Below are 22,591 nucleotides of genomic sequence, written 5' to 3' on the forward strand. Positions count from 1 at the left end.
ATCCAGTTTTTGTACAGTAAGGAAGATAAGACTGCAAGTTATAAACTCTAAACTTATTAGTGCCCACAGTTGTGAGCCTGACCCAGGCTCATTGCTTGAAATGAATTTAACATGATTGGTGAGGGTAGAGACAAACGCTAGGAGGTAAAAGAGCAGAGTCAGAAAGCCTGCGGCTATAACGATGTGAGAAGAAAAACGGGGTGAAAATGACCAGGCCCAGGAATTGTGTATCTTTCTGAACAGAAGGATGTGTGGGCTGACAACAGTTTAAGTCCTATTTATAAGACTGATAAAAGTGAAAGATACAGACAGACTATCACAGATGGTTCCTTTCCACTGTGTAAACATTATTTAGCTTTAGTGTATTTGCCCATATTTTTGTTCCTCTTCTCTCAAGTATAGATGCCAAACAATAAATTATCTTTCACATTATGGCTGTCAGTACAAATCACGTTTATATCCTTCCTTTGCAAATTCATTCCTCTTATTGAAAAACAGGAACACATCTTACTATGTTTCTCTCCCACTATATTTAGACAATCTGGTGAAGAAGAAAAATGCCATAAAATACTGATGTCTAAGAGTTCTGTATTACACTATTTGATTAGCCCTAGAATGGCATCCTAAATGATATTGTACATTACAAATGAAGATGATAACCTGCAATTCCAGGCCAACAACTTGCAATGATTTACACAAAACGCCATGCTTTGGTTGATATTAATATGATTTTTATTTTGGAGATACTTATAATTCAATACAATTAGTTTAGTTCTGAACCTCTTTTGGTTATAAAGTTAAGTATAAGAAATAGGATCTGAATCTAGTTGATTGTAGGATATGTTGTATACAGTCAACACTTAAACCTCATGTTATTAAGAAAATGTGATTAGTTGTGATTTGTTTCAGTCTATAATCCTTACTACCATCTTAAACATGTGTCTATTTTTATTCTCCGTTTCCAAACATTTTGATAAGTAAGATGAAGAACTTAGAGGGCAAGTGAATTCTTCAAATATTCTACCCAGAAGCAGCTATTGTATACAGCTGGTTACAGCTGATGCAGGGCAAGGCAGGCTAGCGAAGCTGGGGACTGAGTCGTATTGGGTTTCTGAACCCGGGGAGAAGGCAAACATAGTAGGACTTCCTTGTTTTTTGCACATCACTGTGAGTCAGTCTGAAAAGTTTATAGTACCCAAAGGAACTGGACTAAGGAGAAAATAAAGGATGCTGTCTTTATTCATTCTCAAGGCAATTTCTGCGACATTTAGTCGTAATTACAATGTATTTTGTTATGCAATTGGTGGTAAGACTTAAGGATGGGTGGTCTTAGACTGTGACTATTTTACCTTCAATTCCTCAGTTTGCAAGTAGGGAAAACCAGTTAATAATAAACAACAACATCCTCCCACACTTAATTTCTCTCCCCCCCTTAGAAGGCTTTTCCAGTTCTTGCACTGTTTGTCCATGTGTTCACAGACACATTGACACATTGACTAATTTCAAAGAACACACCAGCAATAAGCAAAATGAATGAATGCACCTAATGAAAGGAACCAATTAACACTCACTCAAACCAGTAGTATTTGTTACTATTCAGGGTAACAGATTCACTTGGTGTTCTAAAATTAGTTTGCAGAACTTTTTTGTTATTTTCTGTTTGGAACACATGGCTATTCCAGGGAAAGTGTTCTTATTCCATTCCTATTTTCTTTTATAACTTTGGGGGAACTACCTGTTTATACTCATATTTGTTTCTTTCCCCCTATGTGTTTGGAATATTTGTATGAAGTATAGTGATGCTGAAAAAACAAAAACAAAACAAAAACAACAACAACAAAAAAAAACAAAACAAAAACCCAAATCACATTCATTGGCTGAGTTACCAGTCTTTCCACTGTCTCTACATCTGAGGTCCCAGGAGAACAGAGCAGGAGAAGCACACCTAAATGAGTCCAGCATCTTGCTTTGCCAGTGAACTTGTAGTAGTGGCCACACCCTTTAGGTGTGGTGTCAGGTGTAGACATGACCCCTACATGTAGAGGAGCTGCTGGTGCCGGCTCTCTTGGGTCATAGAGAGCATCTTTTGGAGCAGGAAGGCCACAACTGTTATTTACTCTTATCTGTGTAAGTTCTTCCCCAGTAAAACACCTATTTATCATTTATCTCGGGTCTAGTGAACTCATCTAAATCCCTGCCTTCATCCACCATTGCAGATATGTGTGCTGAGTATACCGACTGTGGGTACAGCTGAGCCTGGCCAAAATTGTACTTTTAACAACTGAGACCTGCTTTCCAGTATATCTAACAACTAAGTCCAGAATTCTGGGGTTACATAACAGCTGCACTCAGTATTACAAGTACTTCTAATAACTGAGCCCTACATTGAAGTGTTTCTAATAACAGAGAGAGAACTGTGGGTATATCTAACAGTCCAGCACAGCACTTACATCAAACAGTAAGGTCTAGCATGACAGCTGCTGGCTCTTGTTGGAGCAGGGAGAAAAGAAGGATGCTTCCAGTGCTGACCATTTTCCCTTGTAAGGGGTCAGGAGTTTTGTCTTAAGAAGGAAACTATTTTTGTTTTATCTTTGACACTGGACTAGAAGTGTGAAGACTCAGTTCTCATTTCCAGATCCATGCCTAATTGCTAGCTACTACTGAAATGTAGTGAATGTGGTACAGATCCAAAGATTAATTGATAACATGCTGTTTCCATCATAGGTCTGACCTGAATGAAAATATTTCTAAAGACTTGGAAAAAATGGTGGAATAATCAATGCTGTAGGACACCATTGTGTTAGACATGCAATTTCCTTGAACAGTGGCCACATAGGTATTATATAGAGAACTCACTTCCCTTATAGAGCTGTGGCGCCATCTTGGTAGAAGGGTACTGACTTTTCTGGCGGGACTTCATGTGTTTCTGGGGGAATTCAGGGCTTTAGACTCACTAGCTGCAAAGAGAAAGGGAAGACAGTGTGTCTAGGCACACTCTGAAGATGACAACCACCCAAGACTAAACTTCAAGTTTGTATAAACAAAGTTATAATAGGTCTTGGAAATGCCTATTTCAGGGCAACACTGATAACTCCTTTAGAGAATTGGTCATTTCTGCTCACACACAGCCCAAAAAGTATCAAATAAAAAATGTACCTTAAACACATGTGTTACAGATTATTACTTGATATTTTTCACCATTAAGTTGAGATAGCAACCTTGTGGTATGGGTTTGTATGCTTGTTGTTATTGCAGTACTATACAATTTTAATCACTATAATATTGTGATATATTTTAAAAACAGGAAGACAACATGTGTAGTTTTGTTTTATAAAGATTATTTTGATTATTCAGGGTAAATTATAGTTTCATATAACCTTTAGAGTTCTTTATTCTGTATTTATAAAAACTGCCGTGGGGTATATGATGTTTAATCTAAATATTTTCTTGGTAATATTGTCTAATTTATCTGGCTGCAAAAGACCTTTGTATATTGGAACAATAAATAATATATTTTTATTTTAAGTGTATCTATTTTGTTGCTATTTTAAATATGTCTGATGTAATTTAATTTTATGTATATTTAAAAATAATGTTGGGAATCAATTTCAGTCATTCAAAAATGCTAGTTCAACCACTGTGATTTGAAACTTACAGTCTTTTATTTAAAAGCACAAGTGTAGAGCTCACCCACAGTAGCCAACCCTCTCAACTTACATTCATCCCTTGAAATTCAGCTGACACTCATGGAATAGACCAAGGTGCACTGGTTCTTCCTCCGTTTCCATCCTCAACCATTCCTCATAACCCATCTCCATTCTTTTGTGACTCTCTACCTTCTGCAGACCTTCTCCTTCCGGGGATCCACAGCCACTACACGTTGTGGGGATTCAGGTAGACTATTCGTGTCTTTCTTCACCTTCTCCATCCTTGTCTTTCTAGGATATCTCTTGTCCTCCTGCCAAGTCACACCTCAACCCCTCTTTCTAGCCCATTTCCATTCCTTTGGGACCTTCTGCCATCTGTGACCAAACTTGAGGAACCCTTAGTTCTACCTCTGCCATGCTACATGTAGTTGAACACTGAATACTACTTATGAGATTTTCAGAGTCTATCCTCTTCCCCTCTTTACTTGCCTATCACCCATCTCTCCCACAGGACTGATGCAGGACTGCTTAGAGTCTGAACCTAGAGTTCTAACCAGAATTTTGCATCTAAGACCAGTCAGAGTATGAACCCTGAAACCTAGAAGGGCTCCAAGAGTGAAAATCAAGCACCACTCTGCTGGTCCACAGCCTGACAGATTGCATGACAGCAGTCACAGAACTGAACAGCCACCTAATAGATGCAAGACCACATGTCCACACCAAGAAACCACAAACCTCATAACTCCAGATGGCCAGACCCCATCCCTAAAACTTGAACATGAACAACTAGGACAATATGCTTTATCCAGAGATCAGCACCCCTACTGTTATTTTTCCTGAGAAAAGCAGTTGAGCTGAAGCACAAGACAAGGATTTCAAAACAACAACTATGAATATGTTCAGGGACCTTAAAGAGGATATGAATATATACTTCAAAAATTCCATGAAAACATAAACAATCAATGAAATAATGAAAACTATTCAAGTTATGAAAATAAAATATAACAGGAAATGGAATTGCTAAAAGAAAAGCCAAACCTGAGTGAAATGCAAAATGAAAAACCCAGAAAGTAAAAAGCAAACAAACAAACAAACAAAAAAACAAAAACTCAAAGGAAAGCTCAAAACAAGTTAAACTAAGTGGAAGAGAGAGTTTCAGGTCTTTAAGTCAAGGTAGAAGAAATGGATGGCTCAGTAAAAAAAAAAAAGTTAAATCTTAAAAAAGCTAGCCTCAAAACATCCAGAATATCTAGGACACTATGAAAAGACCAAACCTATGAATAATAGATAGAGAGGAAGGAGAAGAATCCCAAATAAAATATACATAAATTATTTTTAAGAAAATCATAGAATAAAATTTCCTAAAATCTAAAGAAAGAGAGGACTATGAAGGTGCAAGAACACCAAGTAGACAGGACCAGAAAAGAAATTCCCTGTGACATGTAATAATCAAAATAATTGTACAGAATAAATAAAGAATATTAAAAGCTGCATGGAGAAAAGGCTAAGACACATACAAGAACAGGCTTATTAGACAACCCTTGACTTCTCAGTGGAAACTTTTAAATTCAGAAAAGCCCACAAGATGCTGTACAAGCTCTGAAAAGATTGGAGATGGCAGCCTAGATTACATTACCTAGTAAAAGAATCAGTCACAATCAAAGAAAAAAGAAAAATATTTCATGATTAAAAAATACATAACCAATTTCTATCTATGAACCCTGCTCTATTAGAAGGAAAATTTAGGTAGGAAGATAAAGTTAAATACGCCAAAGAGGAGACATGAATAAACTCCCAGAACAGTTACCCAAAGGAGGTCTAAAACAATAATTAAAAACAATAAACCACAACAAAATAACAGGAATTAATAAAGACTGCCCAACGATAACATGCAATATTACCAGTTACAATTACCACAATGAAAATACATATATTATCAGACTTGATTAGAAAATAGCACTCATCTTTCTGCTGCCTCCAAGAAATACACATAACTATCCCTTGATATTGGACAGACACTATAGATAGGAAAGATACTACTCTAGTGTAAGAGGATGGAAATGGTAGTCCAAACAAATGAAATAAGAAGCAAGCAGGCATAGCTAATTCAATATCTTCAAACAAAAACTAATCAGGAGATATGGAAGACTACATAATCATTAAAGAAAAATCCCACCAGGAGGACATTACAGTTCTAAACACTTATGTATCAAATGCAAGGACAACCAACTTCATGAATGAGATTGCTACATCTAAAATAAAATATTGGCCCAAATCTAGTGATAGTGGGTGACTTCAATACTGCTAATTGATCACCAAATAGGCTATCCAGTCAAAACCTAAAAAGATGAACTCTGGAGTTAAAAATAACATAACCAAATGTAACTAACAGGCATCTGGAGATCATTCCTCTCAAACACACACACACACACACACACACACACACACACACACACACACACACACACACACACACACTTACACTTTATCCTCAGTACCCCATGGAACATTCTCCAAAAATGATAAAATATTAAGACACAGAACAAATTTTAACAAATCTAGGGAAATTGAAATAATATCCTCCATCCAATCTGTCCACCATGGATTAAAGCTGAATATAAACAGTAATAAAAACAGTAGAAAGTATGCAAGCTCTTGGAGCTAAAGAACTTACTATTGAATAATGAATGGATCAAGAAAAATTAAGAAGGAAATTACAACCTTTTAGGAGTTGAATGAAAATGAAACAACATTATAAGACACAATGAATGCACTTCTAAGAGAAAGGTTAATAGCACTACGCACCTACATGGAAATATCACCTGGAGAGAACAGTTAATAACTTAATGCTCTACTTGAGAGCTTTGGAAAGGTAGGAGAAATGATATCCCAAAATACTGGCTAAGAATAAATAATCAAACTTAAGCCTGAAACTAATGAAATAGAAACAACATCAACAAAAACCAATTCAAAGAATAAGTGAAATTAAAAGGTGGTTCTTTGAAAGAAATCTAGAAGATTGACAAATCTTTAACCAAATTAATCAAAAGGAAGAGAGAGGAGACTGAAAGAAACATAATTAGAGATAAAAAGAGAGAAAGTACAAGAGACACCAAGGAAATTCAGATAATCATAAGGATATATTTTATGATACAAAAACCCAAAGGGTGCAATCTTGTCATTACACGCAACTGAGCAGTGACCAACAGCTCTCTAATTGGACTTAAGGCCCACTCAATGTGACAGAAATCACTCCTGGTACCGGCAAGCTAGCCACCTCCCCACTATCAGTGAAGTCATGGACCTTGGAGGAGAACCTACAAGTGACATTTTAGTGAACTAGCATAATCCCTAACTACTTTATAAATACTTGCCCTTATGCTCACAGGTATGTGTAGCTCTTATCACTCATTAAGGAAACGTGTTTTTGCAATAGACAGAGACCATTAGGGAAAACCATAAAAGATCAAAATGCAGAGGGTGTGGATCTCAGTCCCAAATAATGCATCTATAACACCAGGAAGGCTCAGGAATCATTGCAGATACCCAGACACAATTCCATATACCCACAGATACCTGGTTTTTGAAACAGAAGCCAAAAATACACATTGGATGAAAGATAGCATTATCTATAAATGCTGCTGGTCAATCTGAATAGCTAGATATAGAAGAATGTAAATAAATTCATATCTATCATCTCACACAAAACTCAATCCAAATGGACCAAGGACATCAACATAAGACAAGATACCACAGTATCTTGGAAAAGACAGTAGGGGATGCCCTTGAATTCATTGGTACAGGAAAGAACTTCCTGATAGTAAAGGTTGTAAGACTGACAATTAGTGAATAGGACCTCTGATACTTAAAAGCTTCTTCCAGCAAAGGACACCACCATCCTTCTAGCAAGAGATAATCCATAGAATGAAAAAAAATCTTTACCAGTTACACATCAAACAGAGGGTTAGTATGTAGAATATAGAAAGGACTAAACAAACAAACATACAAAAAACCCAGAAGATACAAAACTGAATGTGAAGAATATGTATAACCCATTTAAAAAAGTGGTCTGGAATTCAATAGAGAGTTCTCAAAAATTGAAACGCAAATGGCTGAGAAACATTTAAAAATTTTCAACATCTTTAAACCATCTGCAAAATCAAACTCATTGGAGATTTCAGCTTACCCCAGTTAGAATGCCAAGATTAATAAAACAACAGATGCTTGTGAGAGTGTGGGGCAAGTGGATCACTTACTCATTGCTTGTGGGAGTGAAAACTTGTAAAGCCGCTATGGAAGTATATATGTGCTCCTTTAAAAAGCTGAGATAGATGGACAACAAGATCCCGATAACACCACTCTTGAGCATTTACCCCTAGGACTCTATCTCTTACCACAGAGATATGTGCTTATTCATTGCTGAACATTCATATGAATAAAAGAGAGAAATCAGAAACAGCCTAGATGTTCATCAGCTGATGAATGGGTAATGAAATTGTAGTATATTTACACAAAGGAATATTCTTCAATTGCTAAGAAATTCGTAGGTAAACGGATGAAATTTGAAAAATGATCCTGAGTGAGATAACCCAGACCCCAAAAGAAAAACATTTCATGTTTTTTTTTCTTATAGATGAAAATTAGCTTTTAAGCTTTAGTTAAGGGTGGGTCATTCACAATATCTACAGAGATTAGTTGGTTAGTAAAGGGACTAGGCAGGGGGAAGGGACCTTTCAAGGAAGGGTAAATGGGATGCTGTGTTATAAAGGGATAATGGGTATCATTTATAGTTGTTGGCCAAAGGCGATAACCTAGAATGCCAATCCAAACATTTTAAGCTACTGCCAATTCCATTGGTACCCTCTACAACCTGATGGTTAAGATCCTATTGCTGAAGGAAAGATTGTAAGAACCAGAGGTGTTGGACAGCTCCAAGGGGAGCAGTGTTTTCCAGACCAATTATGCTAATGCAGTTTCAAACCATGATTGACAGCACACACAAGTCCAGCACAAGTTTGTCAGACATAATTCCAGCACAGAAAAAGGAAAATAGGTACAAAGTCCCACCCCCTGACCAAAAAAAAAAAAAAAGATATTTTCAATTTATAGCTGCTGAGAGAGGGAAAATTCAGTTTTCATCAGTAGAATGACTCTAGCTATACCCATCATAGTCAAAGGCAGGCCTCATGCTCAGCAGCAGGTGACTAACACAGAAGGGAGCACAAAATGAGTTCCATGTTTGTTTGGTGGTGTTGGTGTTTTGTTTTGTTTTTGGTGTGTGTGTCCCTTTTTTGTTTTCAATAGAATGGATGTGGCAAATATAGAAGATCTGGAGGAGGAGAAAGAATGTGACCAGAATATATTGTGTGGAAAATGAAAAACAAAGCCCAGGCATTTTTGAAAGCTCATAGGTTCTATATCGCCTTTGGCCAACAACTTACGGTTCTACTTCACTACTTTCACAGAATTTTGTCCTAATGAAATGTATGTAATTATCTGATTTTCATTTGCCCATATCTCATACTGCTTTGCATTGAATTAACATAACTATTCATAATTTCTTTTATACACTATATTAACATGCATATATTTAAATGCGTGTTTTTCTGTTAGTTCACAAGAACTGAATTTTGAAATGTATTTGCATTTGAGTTATAGTCATAGTTACAATTTTATACAACCAATCAAAACAATGCAGTCTATAATAAACATGGATCGAAGTTATTAAGTGAGAATTAAATTTTTATTTGAAATGCATTTGCTTACTAGTGCTAGAACGAGACAGCTCAGCATGATTCATACTTTAGTATATTGTTTACTTGTAAGCACTGAAAAATCTTGTTCTTAAATATGAAAGTAATGAGTACATTTTGTATGATGATGTTACACAATTTATGTGACTTATTCTGAGCTGCATGCCACAATTTACACATTCTCTATCACAAAATCATTTCAAATAACCTGCCAACTGGCAAATCTATTAGGTTTTCCTTCTACTTTAATGAAAGCAAAGAACTGGAAATTGCTCAATTTGCAACAATTTCTGGGAAATGTATCAAAAACATGACAAAGATCTAATGAACAACTATTAATCATACCTCAGAATCTCTTAAAGGCACCAACCCTGATTAAATTAAAATGTTTGTAAAGTGTTGTAAGATTATTGGCTTTATGATGGTGTCTTTCTATATAATACAATTTTTGTTAATTTAAAATGTCATGTGCTCTGTTTTATTCTTATCAAACTATAATACTATAGACATTCTTAGGCTAGTTTATAAAACATGTATAACAAAATTTATAATATAAATGGATAAATAATTTTTCACTCTGAAACACCTCAGACAAATCAAATTTACTTTTTGTATCACTAAATCTGTTTACATAGGTATCATGGCTCACAATTGTAATCTTGGTACTTAGGAGGCTGAGGGAGGTGGATGGCCTGGAGTCTGAGGCCCTCCTGAGCTACAGAGGGAGACTCTGTTTCAAAATGAAATTTGAAAAAAGAGGAAAAAGAAAAAGAAAAAAGGGAAACATCTGTCTTATTTTTCCACTTAAATAAGTACAAAAACTGGATCTCCCCATGACAACCATATGGCTTCTGAATATGGCGATGGCTGAGATGCAGATCATCCCATCTCCCTCGCCGTCACTTTCAAGCCAAACGAGCTCATGACACACTTCATAGCAATGTCCTAGTGGCGTAAACATTAGGACCCACATCTTTGACAATCTAATCCATGCAAATAAGTGTTTCCAGATTAACGGGGACATAAGGAGCAGCACATACAATAACCTCACTCAACTGTGTGTACCACATACATCAGCAAAACACCAGTTCTCACAAAGCACTCCAGCACAAAGTCTAGTAATCTTGGATGAAATGGACCCAAAATTGTAAACTAGGCAAGTCTGAGAACCATAAATGCCAAATACAAATTATTAACCTATAATAATGGGAGTATCTGCGCTTCATTTCTCTGAAAGAGCATGTTTCCTTTATTACTTTTTATTTTACTATAATCTGTTGAATAATGTACACTTTTGACCATGTGACAATTCTTCAAGGCAGCAAAACTGGTTAAAAGCCTTTGTTCACATACATCATTGGTTAACTACAAAGCACAGAGTTTTATGGACAGGGAAGATAGGTGACTGAAGGGGTTAGGACTTCACAATCGCTGTGTTTTAAGCTAAGAGCCATATACCAGTATGAAAGCTTTTCCTAAAGTCTTTACAAATCCCTGATAATTTGTGTAAGGTTTCTAAGCCACCTCCAAAGAGTGTGGGAAGTCCTAGGCTTATTTACATTTTTACCAATATCCTTTGCTAGTCTCCTAAAAGAATATTAATCACACAGCTATGAATTTAGAAGTATGTCGGATGTAAAGGAAATAAAGGAAAACAAAGGCAAGCAATTTTGGTTGGTGAGGTTTATATTAAATTTAGGAATATTGATTCTCTGGATGTGGCTAGAGGAAAAAAAATGCGATTAACTGGCTTTGTTTTCCAACTTCTTGTGAATTCTAGCATAATTTCAATAAATACAGTTATTTAAGCCATTACAACAAATCTTTTCCCTTAAAATAAATTTGTGTATGTTATAATTTTTTTTAGCCACCGTGTTGCTAATATGTACATAATGAACAAGAGGTTCATAGACACCAACTTCTGTCTCCCCGGGAGATAGCTAATCAATCATGGGATTCCTTGCCCAGACAGACAATGGAGTTTTGGACTTCAGGTATCCATTACTCATCAGCCGGTAACAGCGTTCGTGTTGAAGGTTGTTTCTTTCCCTTGCTGCTGGAGCATGACAACTCTCTTTTAACTAACTATGTATGTGAGCAAAGGCTTTCAACCGGTTCTGCTGCCTTGAAGGATTGTCACATGGTCAAAAGTATATATTCATGTGAGCGTGCGTTGTAATCTTTGCATTATCAGTCACACACTGCTTCAGAAATTGTATGAATCTGGTTGTAATATGAAAACACTGTTTCCCAGTCGATTTTCTTCTTGCTCTCCCAACACATAGTTAATGTGTTTTGCAAATGTGGGGAAAAACATTTCATTTTTATTAAAAATGCACACACCTGTATGTCTTTTGAGTGCAACAGAGGCAGAGGAAGCTGGAAGACTGACACCTGGCTCATCATTAGGATTTTCTGCTTGGCTGGAGGCTGTATGATTAGTAGCCCCTCTTCTCAATTACAGGGGTATTAACTTGGCTTCCTTTGAACATAGATGGGAGATATCTATGTGTGTAATGCAAATTTGGGTTTTGTGAATGCTACTTCCAAAATAAGCCAGGAGATGAATGGCAGAAATCACAATGGGGTAACAAGCATTTGGGGGTTCAGGAATCTGTGAAAGAAAGGCTGAGCTATGGCAAAGTAAAAGTCAGAGAGATTTTGAATTAATTAAGAGCAATAACTGGGAGAGCAGCCGTTTATGGAAGCAGATTTGACCCAGACATCCTGCAGGCCGGCTTCAAAGATGGCTGCAAACAAGAGGGAGAGTTTAGCTGACTTTGCAAAAAATGCAGGATGAGAGTAAGAAGCAAAGATTATGCCCCAAGTTGCATACAATATGCTCATACCAGATCTCCAATGTTTTCTGCCTGCACTAGGTTTGTACCATCAAGAATCTATTTCCATTTTTTTGTGTGACATCCTCAAGTAGAGAAATCCATAGCTCTCTTTTTCTAGAAGCCAGCAGGATCATGCATCAGGAATGTTTACTACACTGAACAGAACTGAATATTTGATTATCTGAAGGATGATATGGGTGATTCAGAGGGGGAGGAACAGATATGCAAGACAGCATGTCATCCCTTTATCATTGCAGCAAGAGTGGTCATAATGACCAGAGAAAAATGTGTTCTTAAGGCAGAGAAAATTGTTCCAGACAAGCCCTTAGGTAAAGCAGACACTTTTTAGCCCAAGGCTGGCTAAACAACAGCAAGCCCAAAGGTGAGAGTATATAGAACTTAATTATGTACTTCCTAACTATTCTCACTTATGCCCCAGTCAGCACTGCAAAATAAGCACTGCTATCCTTAAAGGAGGAACAAGTGAAAAGGACAGGTAAGGATGCCACTTCTCCATTCTGGAGGCAATGCAGAGAGGCAGAATGAGAAGACAGTCACATCAGCTCTGAAAGATGCTCTGTCTTCTCTGCACTGTGTGTATTGTGTACTGCGTGTACTCTGTGTATACTGTGCACTGTGTGTACCATGTACAGTGTGTACTCTGTGTATACTGTGCACTGTGTGTACTGTGTGCACTATGCATATATGTACTGGGTACTGTGTGTACTTTGCCCTGTGTGTACTCTGTACTGTGTGTACTGTGTGCACTATGCATTGTGTGTACTTGTGTACTTTGCACTGTGTGCACTATGCATTGTGTGTACTGTGTATACTGTGCACTGTGTGTACTGTGAAGTGTATGCTATGCACTGTGTATACAGTGTACTGTGTATACTGTGTGCATTGTGTGTACTGTGTGCACTATGCACTGTGTGTACTTGTGTAATTTGCACTGTGTGTACTGTGTGTACTTCGCACTGTGTGTTCTCTATATACTGTGCACCATGTGTACTGTGCACTGTGTGTACTTTGCAGTGTGTGTACTTTGCACTGTGTGTACTTTGCACTGTGTATACTGCGTACTGTGTATACTCTGCACTGTGTGTGGCATGCACTGTGTGTACTAAGTATACTGTCCACTGTGTGTACTATGAACTGTGTATGCTGTGCATTGTGTGTGGTGTGCACTGTGTATACTGTGCACTTTGTGTGGTGTGCACTGTGTATGCTGTGCAATGTGTGTGGTGTGCACTGTGTGTACTGTGTATGCTGTGCATTGTGTGTGGTGTGCACTGTGTATGCTGTGTACTGTGCACTCTGTGTATTGTGTATACTGTGCACTGTCTGTACTGTGCACTGTGTATACTCTGTATACTGTGCACTGTGCATGCTGTGCATTGTGTGTGATGTGCACTGTGTGTACTGTGCACTGTGTATGCTGTGTACTGTGCACTGGGTGTGGTGTGCACTGTGTGAACTCTGAACTGTGTATGCTATGTACTGTGTATGCTGTGCACTGTGTATACTGTGCAATATGTATACTGTGCACTGTGTATGCCGTGCACTGTGTGTACTGTGCACTGTGTATGCCGTGCACTGTGTCATTAAAGGTTGGTTTCACTGTGTAATGTATTTTTCTTTGGATAGTATGTCACCCTTAATATATGCATCTATATCCAAATTTATTTATGTAGAAATTCCCAACATGCAAACATCTTACATGGGTTTAATAAAACTGTAGCTTAATCCTGTACACACAACACAAATTCAAATAGCTTTCTCAAAATGATCATATATCTATTCATGCACATACACTATATCTTCATATCGTCTTTGAAACAGTTGCAAGTTTGCCAAATTGTAGGTTCAGTAAAAATGAAGAGATTTTTTTGAGGGTGTATTTTGTTTAAAACCCCTCTCTAATGTGTCTGTGTTTAGATATTTTATGTCTCTTAATTCCAGAAGTATTTTACTTTCCTTATGCAAAGCTACTTTCATAGACTTTGACAAATGAAGTGACCACAAAAGTCATCATAGCCAGCTTACCTCTACTACTCAGTAAACAAAATAAACAGTTTCAAAGTTTGAAACTGTCAAAAAAGACCTTCTTCATTGAAGATGTGTCTTGGGTTGGACAAATGAAAGCGAGAACACTCTATGCTTTTGTTATTCAGAACATTACCTGCTTAACATGGATGAATTTCTACCTAAGCTGGCCTAGTTTGTCTTTAAGGACAGGATCCCTAAAAGCCAGGAGTCCTAAAGATCAATAGGCCTTCATGAATTGTCTTATACAAAACTGACTGAATATATGACAGCTACCAGAGAGACTACTGGATAACCTCTAACATTATGTAACCTAGCTGTATTGTGAGGATGCATGCCCTGGTGCCATTGACATTTCCATGATTAGAACCATAACACCTTCTAAAAAAAAAGAGAGAGAGAGAAGAAACAGCCACTGAAGTCTTGGAAAAAAATCTATGCTTACTCTCAGAAGACGTAGCTATTCCTTTCCTATATTTAGCCTGTATCCCACCTTCACTTTCTTTATTCTGCACTTGTGATCTCAACCTTTAGTGATTCAATAGCTGATTTATAAGCCCCATCTCTGCTCCCACAGTTTCTCAGGTAAAAACCTACCTTCATTGCTCAGACAGCGAAGTGCCTTTAGCATTTGGTTCTATAACTCCAAGAGAGGTAAGAGCTCATCTAATTTGGGCTAAAAAATGATAATACTTCACAGAAGAACACACTTCAGATTTTCTAGACATTGGGCTTCTCTGCAAAGATTTCTAGTTCTTTCTTTGGGACTAGAAGTCAGTGAACTGTAACAATGAGGCCTGACTTCTCATCAGGGCCATGCCAATGTGATCTGCTATGTCTATTTGGATCTCAGGCATGGCATTTCATGACCACTGGGCAGGAGGTGGTTCCATTAGCGTTGTTTATTATATGACAACTAGAGCCTCCAAAAGAAACACAAACTGACTCACAGAAAGTGTTGTTGTTTGGTTTTGTGTTTGATTTTTGAGATGTCGTCTATGGATGTAGTCCAGAGTTGCCTTGAATTAAAAAATCCTGTATCAGCCTCCCAAGTACAGCCACATTCTATAACCCTTGGCTAAGAATAAGTTTTTAAAATTTTCATTACAGAGGTTTATAAAATGTTTAATAACACAATACATTCAAACTATCTTAACTATATATATCACAATATTTTTTTGTTTGCTTTACTCTTTTTGGTTTGTTTTTGAGACAGGGTATCCTTATGTGGCACTGACTGTCCGAGAACTCACTCTGTAGACCAGGCTGGCTTTGAACTCATAGAGATCCAATTGCCTCTGTCTCCTGAGTGCTGGGAATAAATGCATGTGCCACCATGTTCAGCTACAATATCTTATATCCATGGTAAAAAAGCTTTTTTTCCTTAAATCTAGAGACATTGGTACCAGTTTACATGTAATTTATTGTTTTTCATTATTAACTTGTGAGTTAATACAACCCTCAAAGTAATTAGCTGAAGAAAACTGAAAAACAAATTTTATTTGTTGCTAACAAGTTTAAGGTTATGCACATTGATTACAGGTCTACCTGGAATCTAAGATATACATACACATACGTATATAAATATATACGTACATACCTGTGTGTGTGTGTGTGTGTGTGTGTGTGTGTGCGCGCGCGCGTGCGCGCGTATGTGTTTTAGGAGCTCACATAAACACCCGAATTCATGTATAACAAAGTTGCAAACTTTCTAAATTTCACAAAATTACATAGTTAGGTTTTCTAAGTTTCTTCAGGAAAGGCTGTTTTTATTTGTATCTTTGTTCTAATAACACAAATAATTTGTCTGTATATCTTAAGCATTTGTGACAGTATTTTGACATTTGTAATTTCATTACCTCCTGATAAAATGAGGGTTCTTTATTTTCACAACATAAAATATTGGGGTATGAAAGTCTAAGGGTAGACTTGAAAGTATGAATTGTTCTGAAAAAGGAGGGAATATAAAAAGTGTCAGACCTGTGAAACCTGTGAAGAATGAAGATGCCAGGCAAACAGAAGAAATAATTTGTGTTAACAGTTCAGCCAAAAGAAACATCAAGAGAAAAAATACATATTGAAAACTTTCTTCTTAGGTAGAAAGCATGTGAGGTGTGAAAACTGTGCAAGGATCCCTTTTCAATCTTCAGAAAATTCTACCACAATCGAATCTTTATGTCTGGGTGATATCAAAGCCTCTTTGTCAATTGCTGATGAGAAGCAGTATACACAGATTTGAGATGACTTGGTTTAATGAAGCAAATTCCTGTTATAAATGACATTAATTGGAAAAGCCAAAAGCCACACATATTCAACATAGAATCCATGTGCGTTGAGTTTGCCCAGAAATAAACAATTCCAGAAGCGCTAGAGTGGTGAGCTAGCTGTCAACACTTACTGCGAGGATGATCTGGAGGGAACTGTGAGCCACTTCTATGTATTGGTACTCCAGAAAGCACCCTGAGACAGTGATGTATCGATGGTCTTCTGGGGCCCAGTCTGGGGCAGGCGTCACAGATGTCACCATACATCCTGGTCCATTCTCCATCCACCAAGATCGGTGCATTGAAATATTAAATGTCAGGATAAGGTCTGTTTCCTGCAAGAAGGCAATTTGTAAGGATGAGAAAAACTATAAATATTGGTTTATTTGGGATGGACTTATTTGTGTTTTCAGTTTGAAAAAGTAGGTCCCTCCCCATCTCCTCGTGTATGTTATAGGCACTAAAAGAAAAAGTTATTATGTGCATGTAAATAATATTTCTGAAGGTTTGACTGACCATAATACTATCAGTTAAATTACCGCTTTTGGAAAAACACCAATCATTTACATTAACTGTAGTATTGAAGAGTCCATCTGGGGACTTGAAATTCATGAAACCAGCTATTTAAACTATATAATTGGGTGAAATTAGTGTTATCTTAATTCAGATTCACTTCTTTTTCTCCAAACATTTATTTTTCACACATTTTAGGGTTTTTTTTTTTCAAGACAGGGTTTCTCTGTGTAGCTTTGGAGCCTATCCTGGCACTCGCTCTGGAGACCAGGCTGGCCTTGAACTCACAGAGACCCGCCTGCCTCTGCCTCCCAAGTGCTGGGATTAAAGGCATGTGCACCAATGCCCCACTCACATTTTAGTTTTCTATACTGAATTTCAACTTGACTACATTTACCTTAGTGTTGAGGCTAATGGTAGGATTTTCAAAGAACTTTTCATAGTACAATACGCTATTACTTGGTTTTTCCCCTTTCTACTAAAGTTGGTCCTTTCTACATGCAATTGGTTCCAGGACTTTGCAGATATCAAAATTTGAAGAAGCTCGTGTCCTTTATGTTAAAAGACTGCTGGCTGAATAAAATGTATAGTCTTTGGATATGTAGGAGGAAACTGTTTCAGCCAATCATTATCTTCAATCTTGTTAAGTTCTTTTGTGGATTTGTTCATAACATTTCTTAGAAAACATCAGAAAATTCTTACAGGATAGAGATAGTAATCTCACAGCTCTTTACATGAACTGGCCGGTACACAATGTAGTTGGTTGATTATACACAGTGACAAGAGGGTATCGATGGTAAACAAACAGAAAGAAGGTACAGGGAATGAATCAAACACCTTCCATTTCTTAGCAAGTCATGGGGGTGACCAGTGTGGGAACTGTATTACTTCCATGTAGATGGTATGGAACTATGGCACAATAGGAGCAAACCACTCTCACTCCAGAGCCAAGTGCTCATCTCCTAGGCAGAGTCTGTATAGACAATTTTATCCCTGATTTGTGACCTTGAGCCACTGACTCACACTGAAAATCCTAAGGATTAGGTCATAGCTGAAGGACTCAGACTCCAAAAGGAGGAGCCCACTGGAGAAAAGTGTGCTATGGTGTCACTGTCTTCCATGTAGTGATCAGAGAAAGATGGAAGAGGATATCTCCTCTTCCTGAGGTTATGGAGAAAAGCTTTACGAATTCCTTGGCTTTTTGGAGTCCATTCCCTATGGAGAGATTATTATAATTTAAGAAATGTGTCATTCGAGAGAAAAATGTCATACAACAGGGTTCAAACAGAGGGGTTTTATTATTAGGGAAAGGGATCATAAAAAGGGGGAAGGCAAGGGGGAAGACCAGCCTCCAGAGACAGTAGTAGCAGGAAAGAGGAGAAAGAAAAGAGGGGTACAGAGAGGAAAGAGGGGGAGAGAGTGAAAGAGGGGGAACAGGTAGAGAGAAGGAGAGAAAGAGAGAGGGAAGGCTGGGAGGTGGGCAGGGCCCTTTTAAAAGGGAATGTGCACAGGTGGTGCTCTTAGTGGCTGCAGCTGAGTGCATATCCTGTCAGAACCCCAAGGATAGGCCAATACGGATGCCTGAATACTAACAAGGATACCTTGCTCAGCCTAGATACGTGGGGGAGGACCTTGGTCCTGTCTCAAGTGCTGTGACAGACTTTGTTGATTCCCCCTGGGAGGCCTCACCTTCTCTGAGGAGTGGAAGGTAGGGGGTAGAGTGGGAAGAAAATGGGGGAAGCAGGAGGACAGGAGGAAGAGGGAACTGGGATTGGTATGTCAAATAAGATTGTTTTCAAAATAAAAAAAATAAAAAAAAAGATTAAAAAAGAATTCCTTGGAAACTTGGAGACACAGAGCTGGCAACCAACTCAGCCAAAGTCACCTGCTAAGTGGCCCAACAAAAATAAAACAATGATGTTTTTGGGAGGCAAATATATTGCTACAGAAAATGGGAACAAAGTAAAGAACTTTGGGGAAAAATTGTGATCCATCATGAGAGAATTAGCTGTGGCTGTTTCCCATGGCTTTCCAGGAAGAACAGAAGTTCTGTTAGCAGGAGCATAACAGCTGAATCTCTACTGTCTCATATTCCCAGGTTTTGAAGAAAAAAAATAATATGAAGAGGTAGAGCAGGCAAACCAATAGTCACATTCCTCCTGCTGATGTACTTAATGCAAGGTAGTGTCTCTGAAATGCCCAACAATGTACCATGAGCAAGTCAGTTTGATAATCCTCCGAAAGTCTTATTTGTGCCTAAACACCTCCCCTGTACCCTTAACTCTTCTCCTTTGTTATTTATGCCCAGAGGAGTGGAAAAATAACTGTTAATTAGGAAATGCATGGCTGTGAAAGACAGAAGGCCATACCACACAGGCCTTTCCTATGGAGAGGGCGTTAACTTTGAGTGAAACGTGACTATCTTATTACAGTGGCTGGAAAGCCACTTCCATTTTGTTTGGAAACAACTTCTCACTGTGTAGTTCTGGCTGGCCTGGGACTGGTTGTCTACACCAGATGTGGCTTAGAATGTATGGAGATCCATCAGCCTCTTCCTCCAAGTGCTGAGATTAAAGATGTGTACTACCATCCCTGGCCAGCTACTTCCATTTGTAAAAGAGACCATTTAGGGGATGGCAGTGACTTCAGATAGGTCCTTATTTCAAAGGAACAGGAAACCTGTCATGTCTGATCTGGTTGCAACAGAACCAGAATCTGAGCAATGGGTAGGTTTTCAGGGTCAGCTCTATGAGAAAGGAGTAATGTTTTCTGCTTCTTTCTCAGTATTCCTCACTGACCATTTGATTACTTAAGAAAACTAGAGTGTTCACCAGGGATGAGGAGTATGAGGAAAATGGAAATGGCCATGAGAGCAAGCTCAAGATGTGAGGGTAACCAGGTCTCCACAGTCCAGAACTAATACAGTCTGGTCTCTAATAGCTTGGGCTCTTTAATGCAGTTAGCTCAGGATTTCAGTAGTCCACCTTCTCTCATGGAAAATCATTCCCAGAGAGGAGGCTCCATTGGAAAAGATGGTAGACAGGCCTTTACGAAACTGAATGTTGGCTACTTGCATTATTACTCCTCATCTTTTGAGCAAGACTTATTTCTCATATAAAACTAAAGTTAGTAAACAATTATGAATAAGTTTGTCTGTGGTGAGCATTATTTTCAGACAGGAACTAGGGCTCAGAACATGATGCGGAGAATCTATCTCTTTAAGCACGGGGCTGTCAGGACTTCTGCTGTGAAATCTCTTCTCCCTTGGAAACTCTCAGCATACCAGTGCAATTGTTCTCCACAGCTTCCTAAGACGTAGGCAAAGTTTATGTGTAGTAGAGCTCCTATGATCAGCAACATTAACTTATTACTCTATGTTCTAAAAACTGATGGAAAAAGGAGGAGAGGAGGGACTTGCCAGGATCATCATACACCATTAAAACGCAGCTAAAATATAAGAGGCAATGCATACAATAGATGAAGGCATCTAGAAAGCTAAAACACAAATATCTCAGTTCACTCAGTCATCGCTGCCATGTTGGCAATAAGGAAAACAGAACAGGCCCTATCCAGATGAAAGACATTATTCTAGAAATTTTATATCTATATATCTGTCTATCTGTCTATCTATCTATCTATCTATCTATCTATCTATCTATCTATCTATCTATCTATCTATCTATGTGTGTGTGTATGTATGTGTATAAACAGCATGGCTTCAGAAATTGAGAAATTTATTGTCCTGTTGTTCCAGCAGCTCTGTCTGCTATCAAGGTACAGTTAAGATGGTTTCTTCTGATCATCAAGAGACAATATTTGCCCAAGCCTTTGATGACATAATTGTAGTACTTGGCACTCTTTGGCTCCCGAAGTGTAACAGTTATCTCTGCTTTCATTTCTAGAATATCTATCTTATGAGCTGTGTTAAAATACTCCTTCTATACAAGCAATTCATTCATATTTACTTAAAACTTCATGGACTAAAATAATCTTAACTGGTTACACCTATTTACTGTATTTCCAAATAAACTCACATTTGGTGGGACAGAAAATTGAGATTGCAGTATATAAATTTGGAAGGGCACAGTTCAACCTATAATGCTAAAGTCTGATAGCTAAGGATTATCAGAACCAAGCTGCATGGATGACAGGTACTGCATTTCACTTTTTGTTTTTTATATTAAAAATTATACTTCCCATAAAATTAACAACCAAAATAGCATTATTTGTCCATAGTTTCTGCCATTTCCAACTATCTTATTAAAAAACAATCTTATTCATTTGTTTGAAATTGTCTCTTATTTTTTTAAAGATTTTATTTATTTCTTATGTATACAGTCTTCTGCCTGCATGCCAGCAGGAGGCACCAGATCACATTCAAGGTGGTTGTGAGCCACCATGTGGTTGCTGGGAATTGAACTCAGGACCTCTGAAAGAGCAGTCAGTGCTCGTTACCACTGAGCCATCTCTCCAGCCCTGAAATTGTTTCTTAAGGTATTCATTTTCATTTTGTACATATTATGCCACATTTGCATTATTACAATATCATTAAACCAATTATTCACATATTCTTCTAGAAGTTGTGAATGAGACTGCTTAGGTTATGAGCTCCTCTATTTTTGACAATTCTGCATAATTTTCTCTAAAATTTGATTAAATCAATAGTATAAAATTTATGACCATATAAATATTTTTATGGCTGAGCTGAGTTGTGAATTATGAGAGCAATTTCTTTCTTATATAACATTTCTTCCAGGAGTTAATAATTCCTTCCCATCAAAAAACACACTTTATGTTTTTGAAGTAGTTTTAGGTTCAGAGAAAAAAATGAGCCAAAAGTGTACCTTTCCCCTCTCAAATACATAATCTTCCTCCTATGAACATTCTAGGCCAGAATGTTAGATTTGTTGCAGTCTGTGAACCTGCATTGAACATTATTACCATGCAAAGTCCCTGGTTTTCATTGTGTTCACTCTTGATACATAGTCTCTGGCCTTAGAAAACAAGCAGTGACATGAACCTGCTATCCTGGTATCACAGAGAATCATTTCTTTGCCTTGGCATTTCTCTGTGCTTCACAAATCATCCCTGTCACCTTCCTAACTGATAGAAGCTGTTCTGCTTCATTTCTCGAAGATTTCTGTATCATTGCAATCACACTGTATGTGGATTTTTCAGATTGGCTTCTTTCACTTAATAGTACACAATTAAGTTTGTTCTTCTTTCATGACCTAGTAGCTGATGTCTTAATATTAAATAGCACTTTCATTGTCTATGTAAATAGTTATTTTATCTATTTATGCCACTAAACAACTTCTTGGCTGATTTAGAGTTTTGGTAATTATGAATAAAGTTGTTATAAATATTTGTTGTATATAAAAATCCATCAATGTAATTCACCATATAAACAAACTGAAAAAGAAAAATCACAAGATCATCTTACTAGATGCTGAAAAAGCCTTTGACAAAAACCAAGATCCCTTCATGATAAAAGTCCTGGAGAGATCAAGGATAACAGGAACATACCT

At 37.6% G+C, this 22,591-nt stretch overlaps 1 protein-coding gene across 1 annotated transcript in view; it reads right to left on the bottom strand.

Moving 5' to 3' along the window:
- Nucleotides 1-22,591, bottom strand: part of Nkain2 (sodium/potassium transporting ATPase interacting 2) — a 562,138-nt gene that overhangs the window by 174,064 nt on the left and 365,483 nt on the right. Inside the window, exon 4 of the mRNA XM_035438754.1 lies at nucleotides 16,685-16,885. Coding sequence (XP_035294645.1) covers nucleotides 16,685-16,885 — 201 coding nt within the window. The remainder of the gene's footprint in view (nucleotides 1-16,684; nucleotides 16,886-22,591) is intronic.

Source organism: Cricetulus griseus, chromosome 2 (assembly GCF_003668045.3).
Source record: "Cricetulus griseus strain 17A/GY chromosome 2, alternate assembly CriGri-PICRH-1.0, whole genome shotgun sequence".
Taxonomy (NCBI): Eukaryota; Metazoa; Chordata; class Mammalia; order Rodentia; family Cricetidae; genus Cricetulus; species Cricetulus griseus.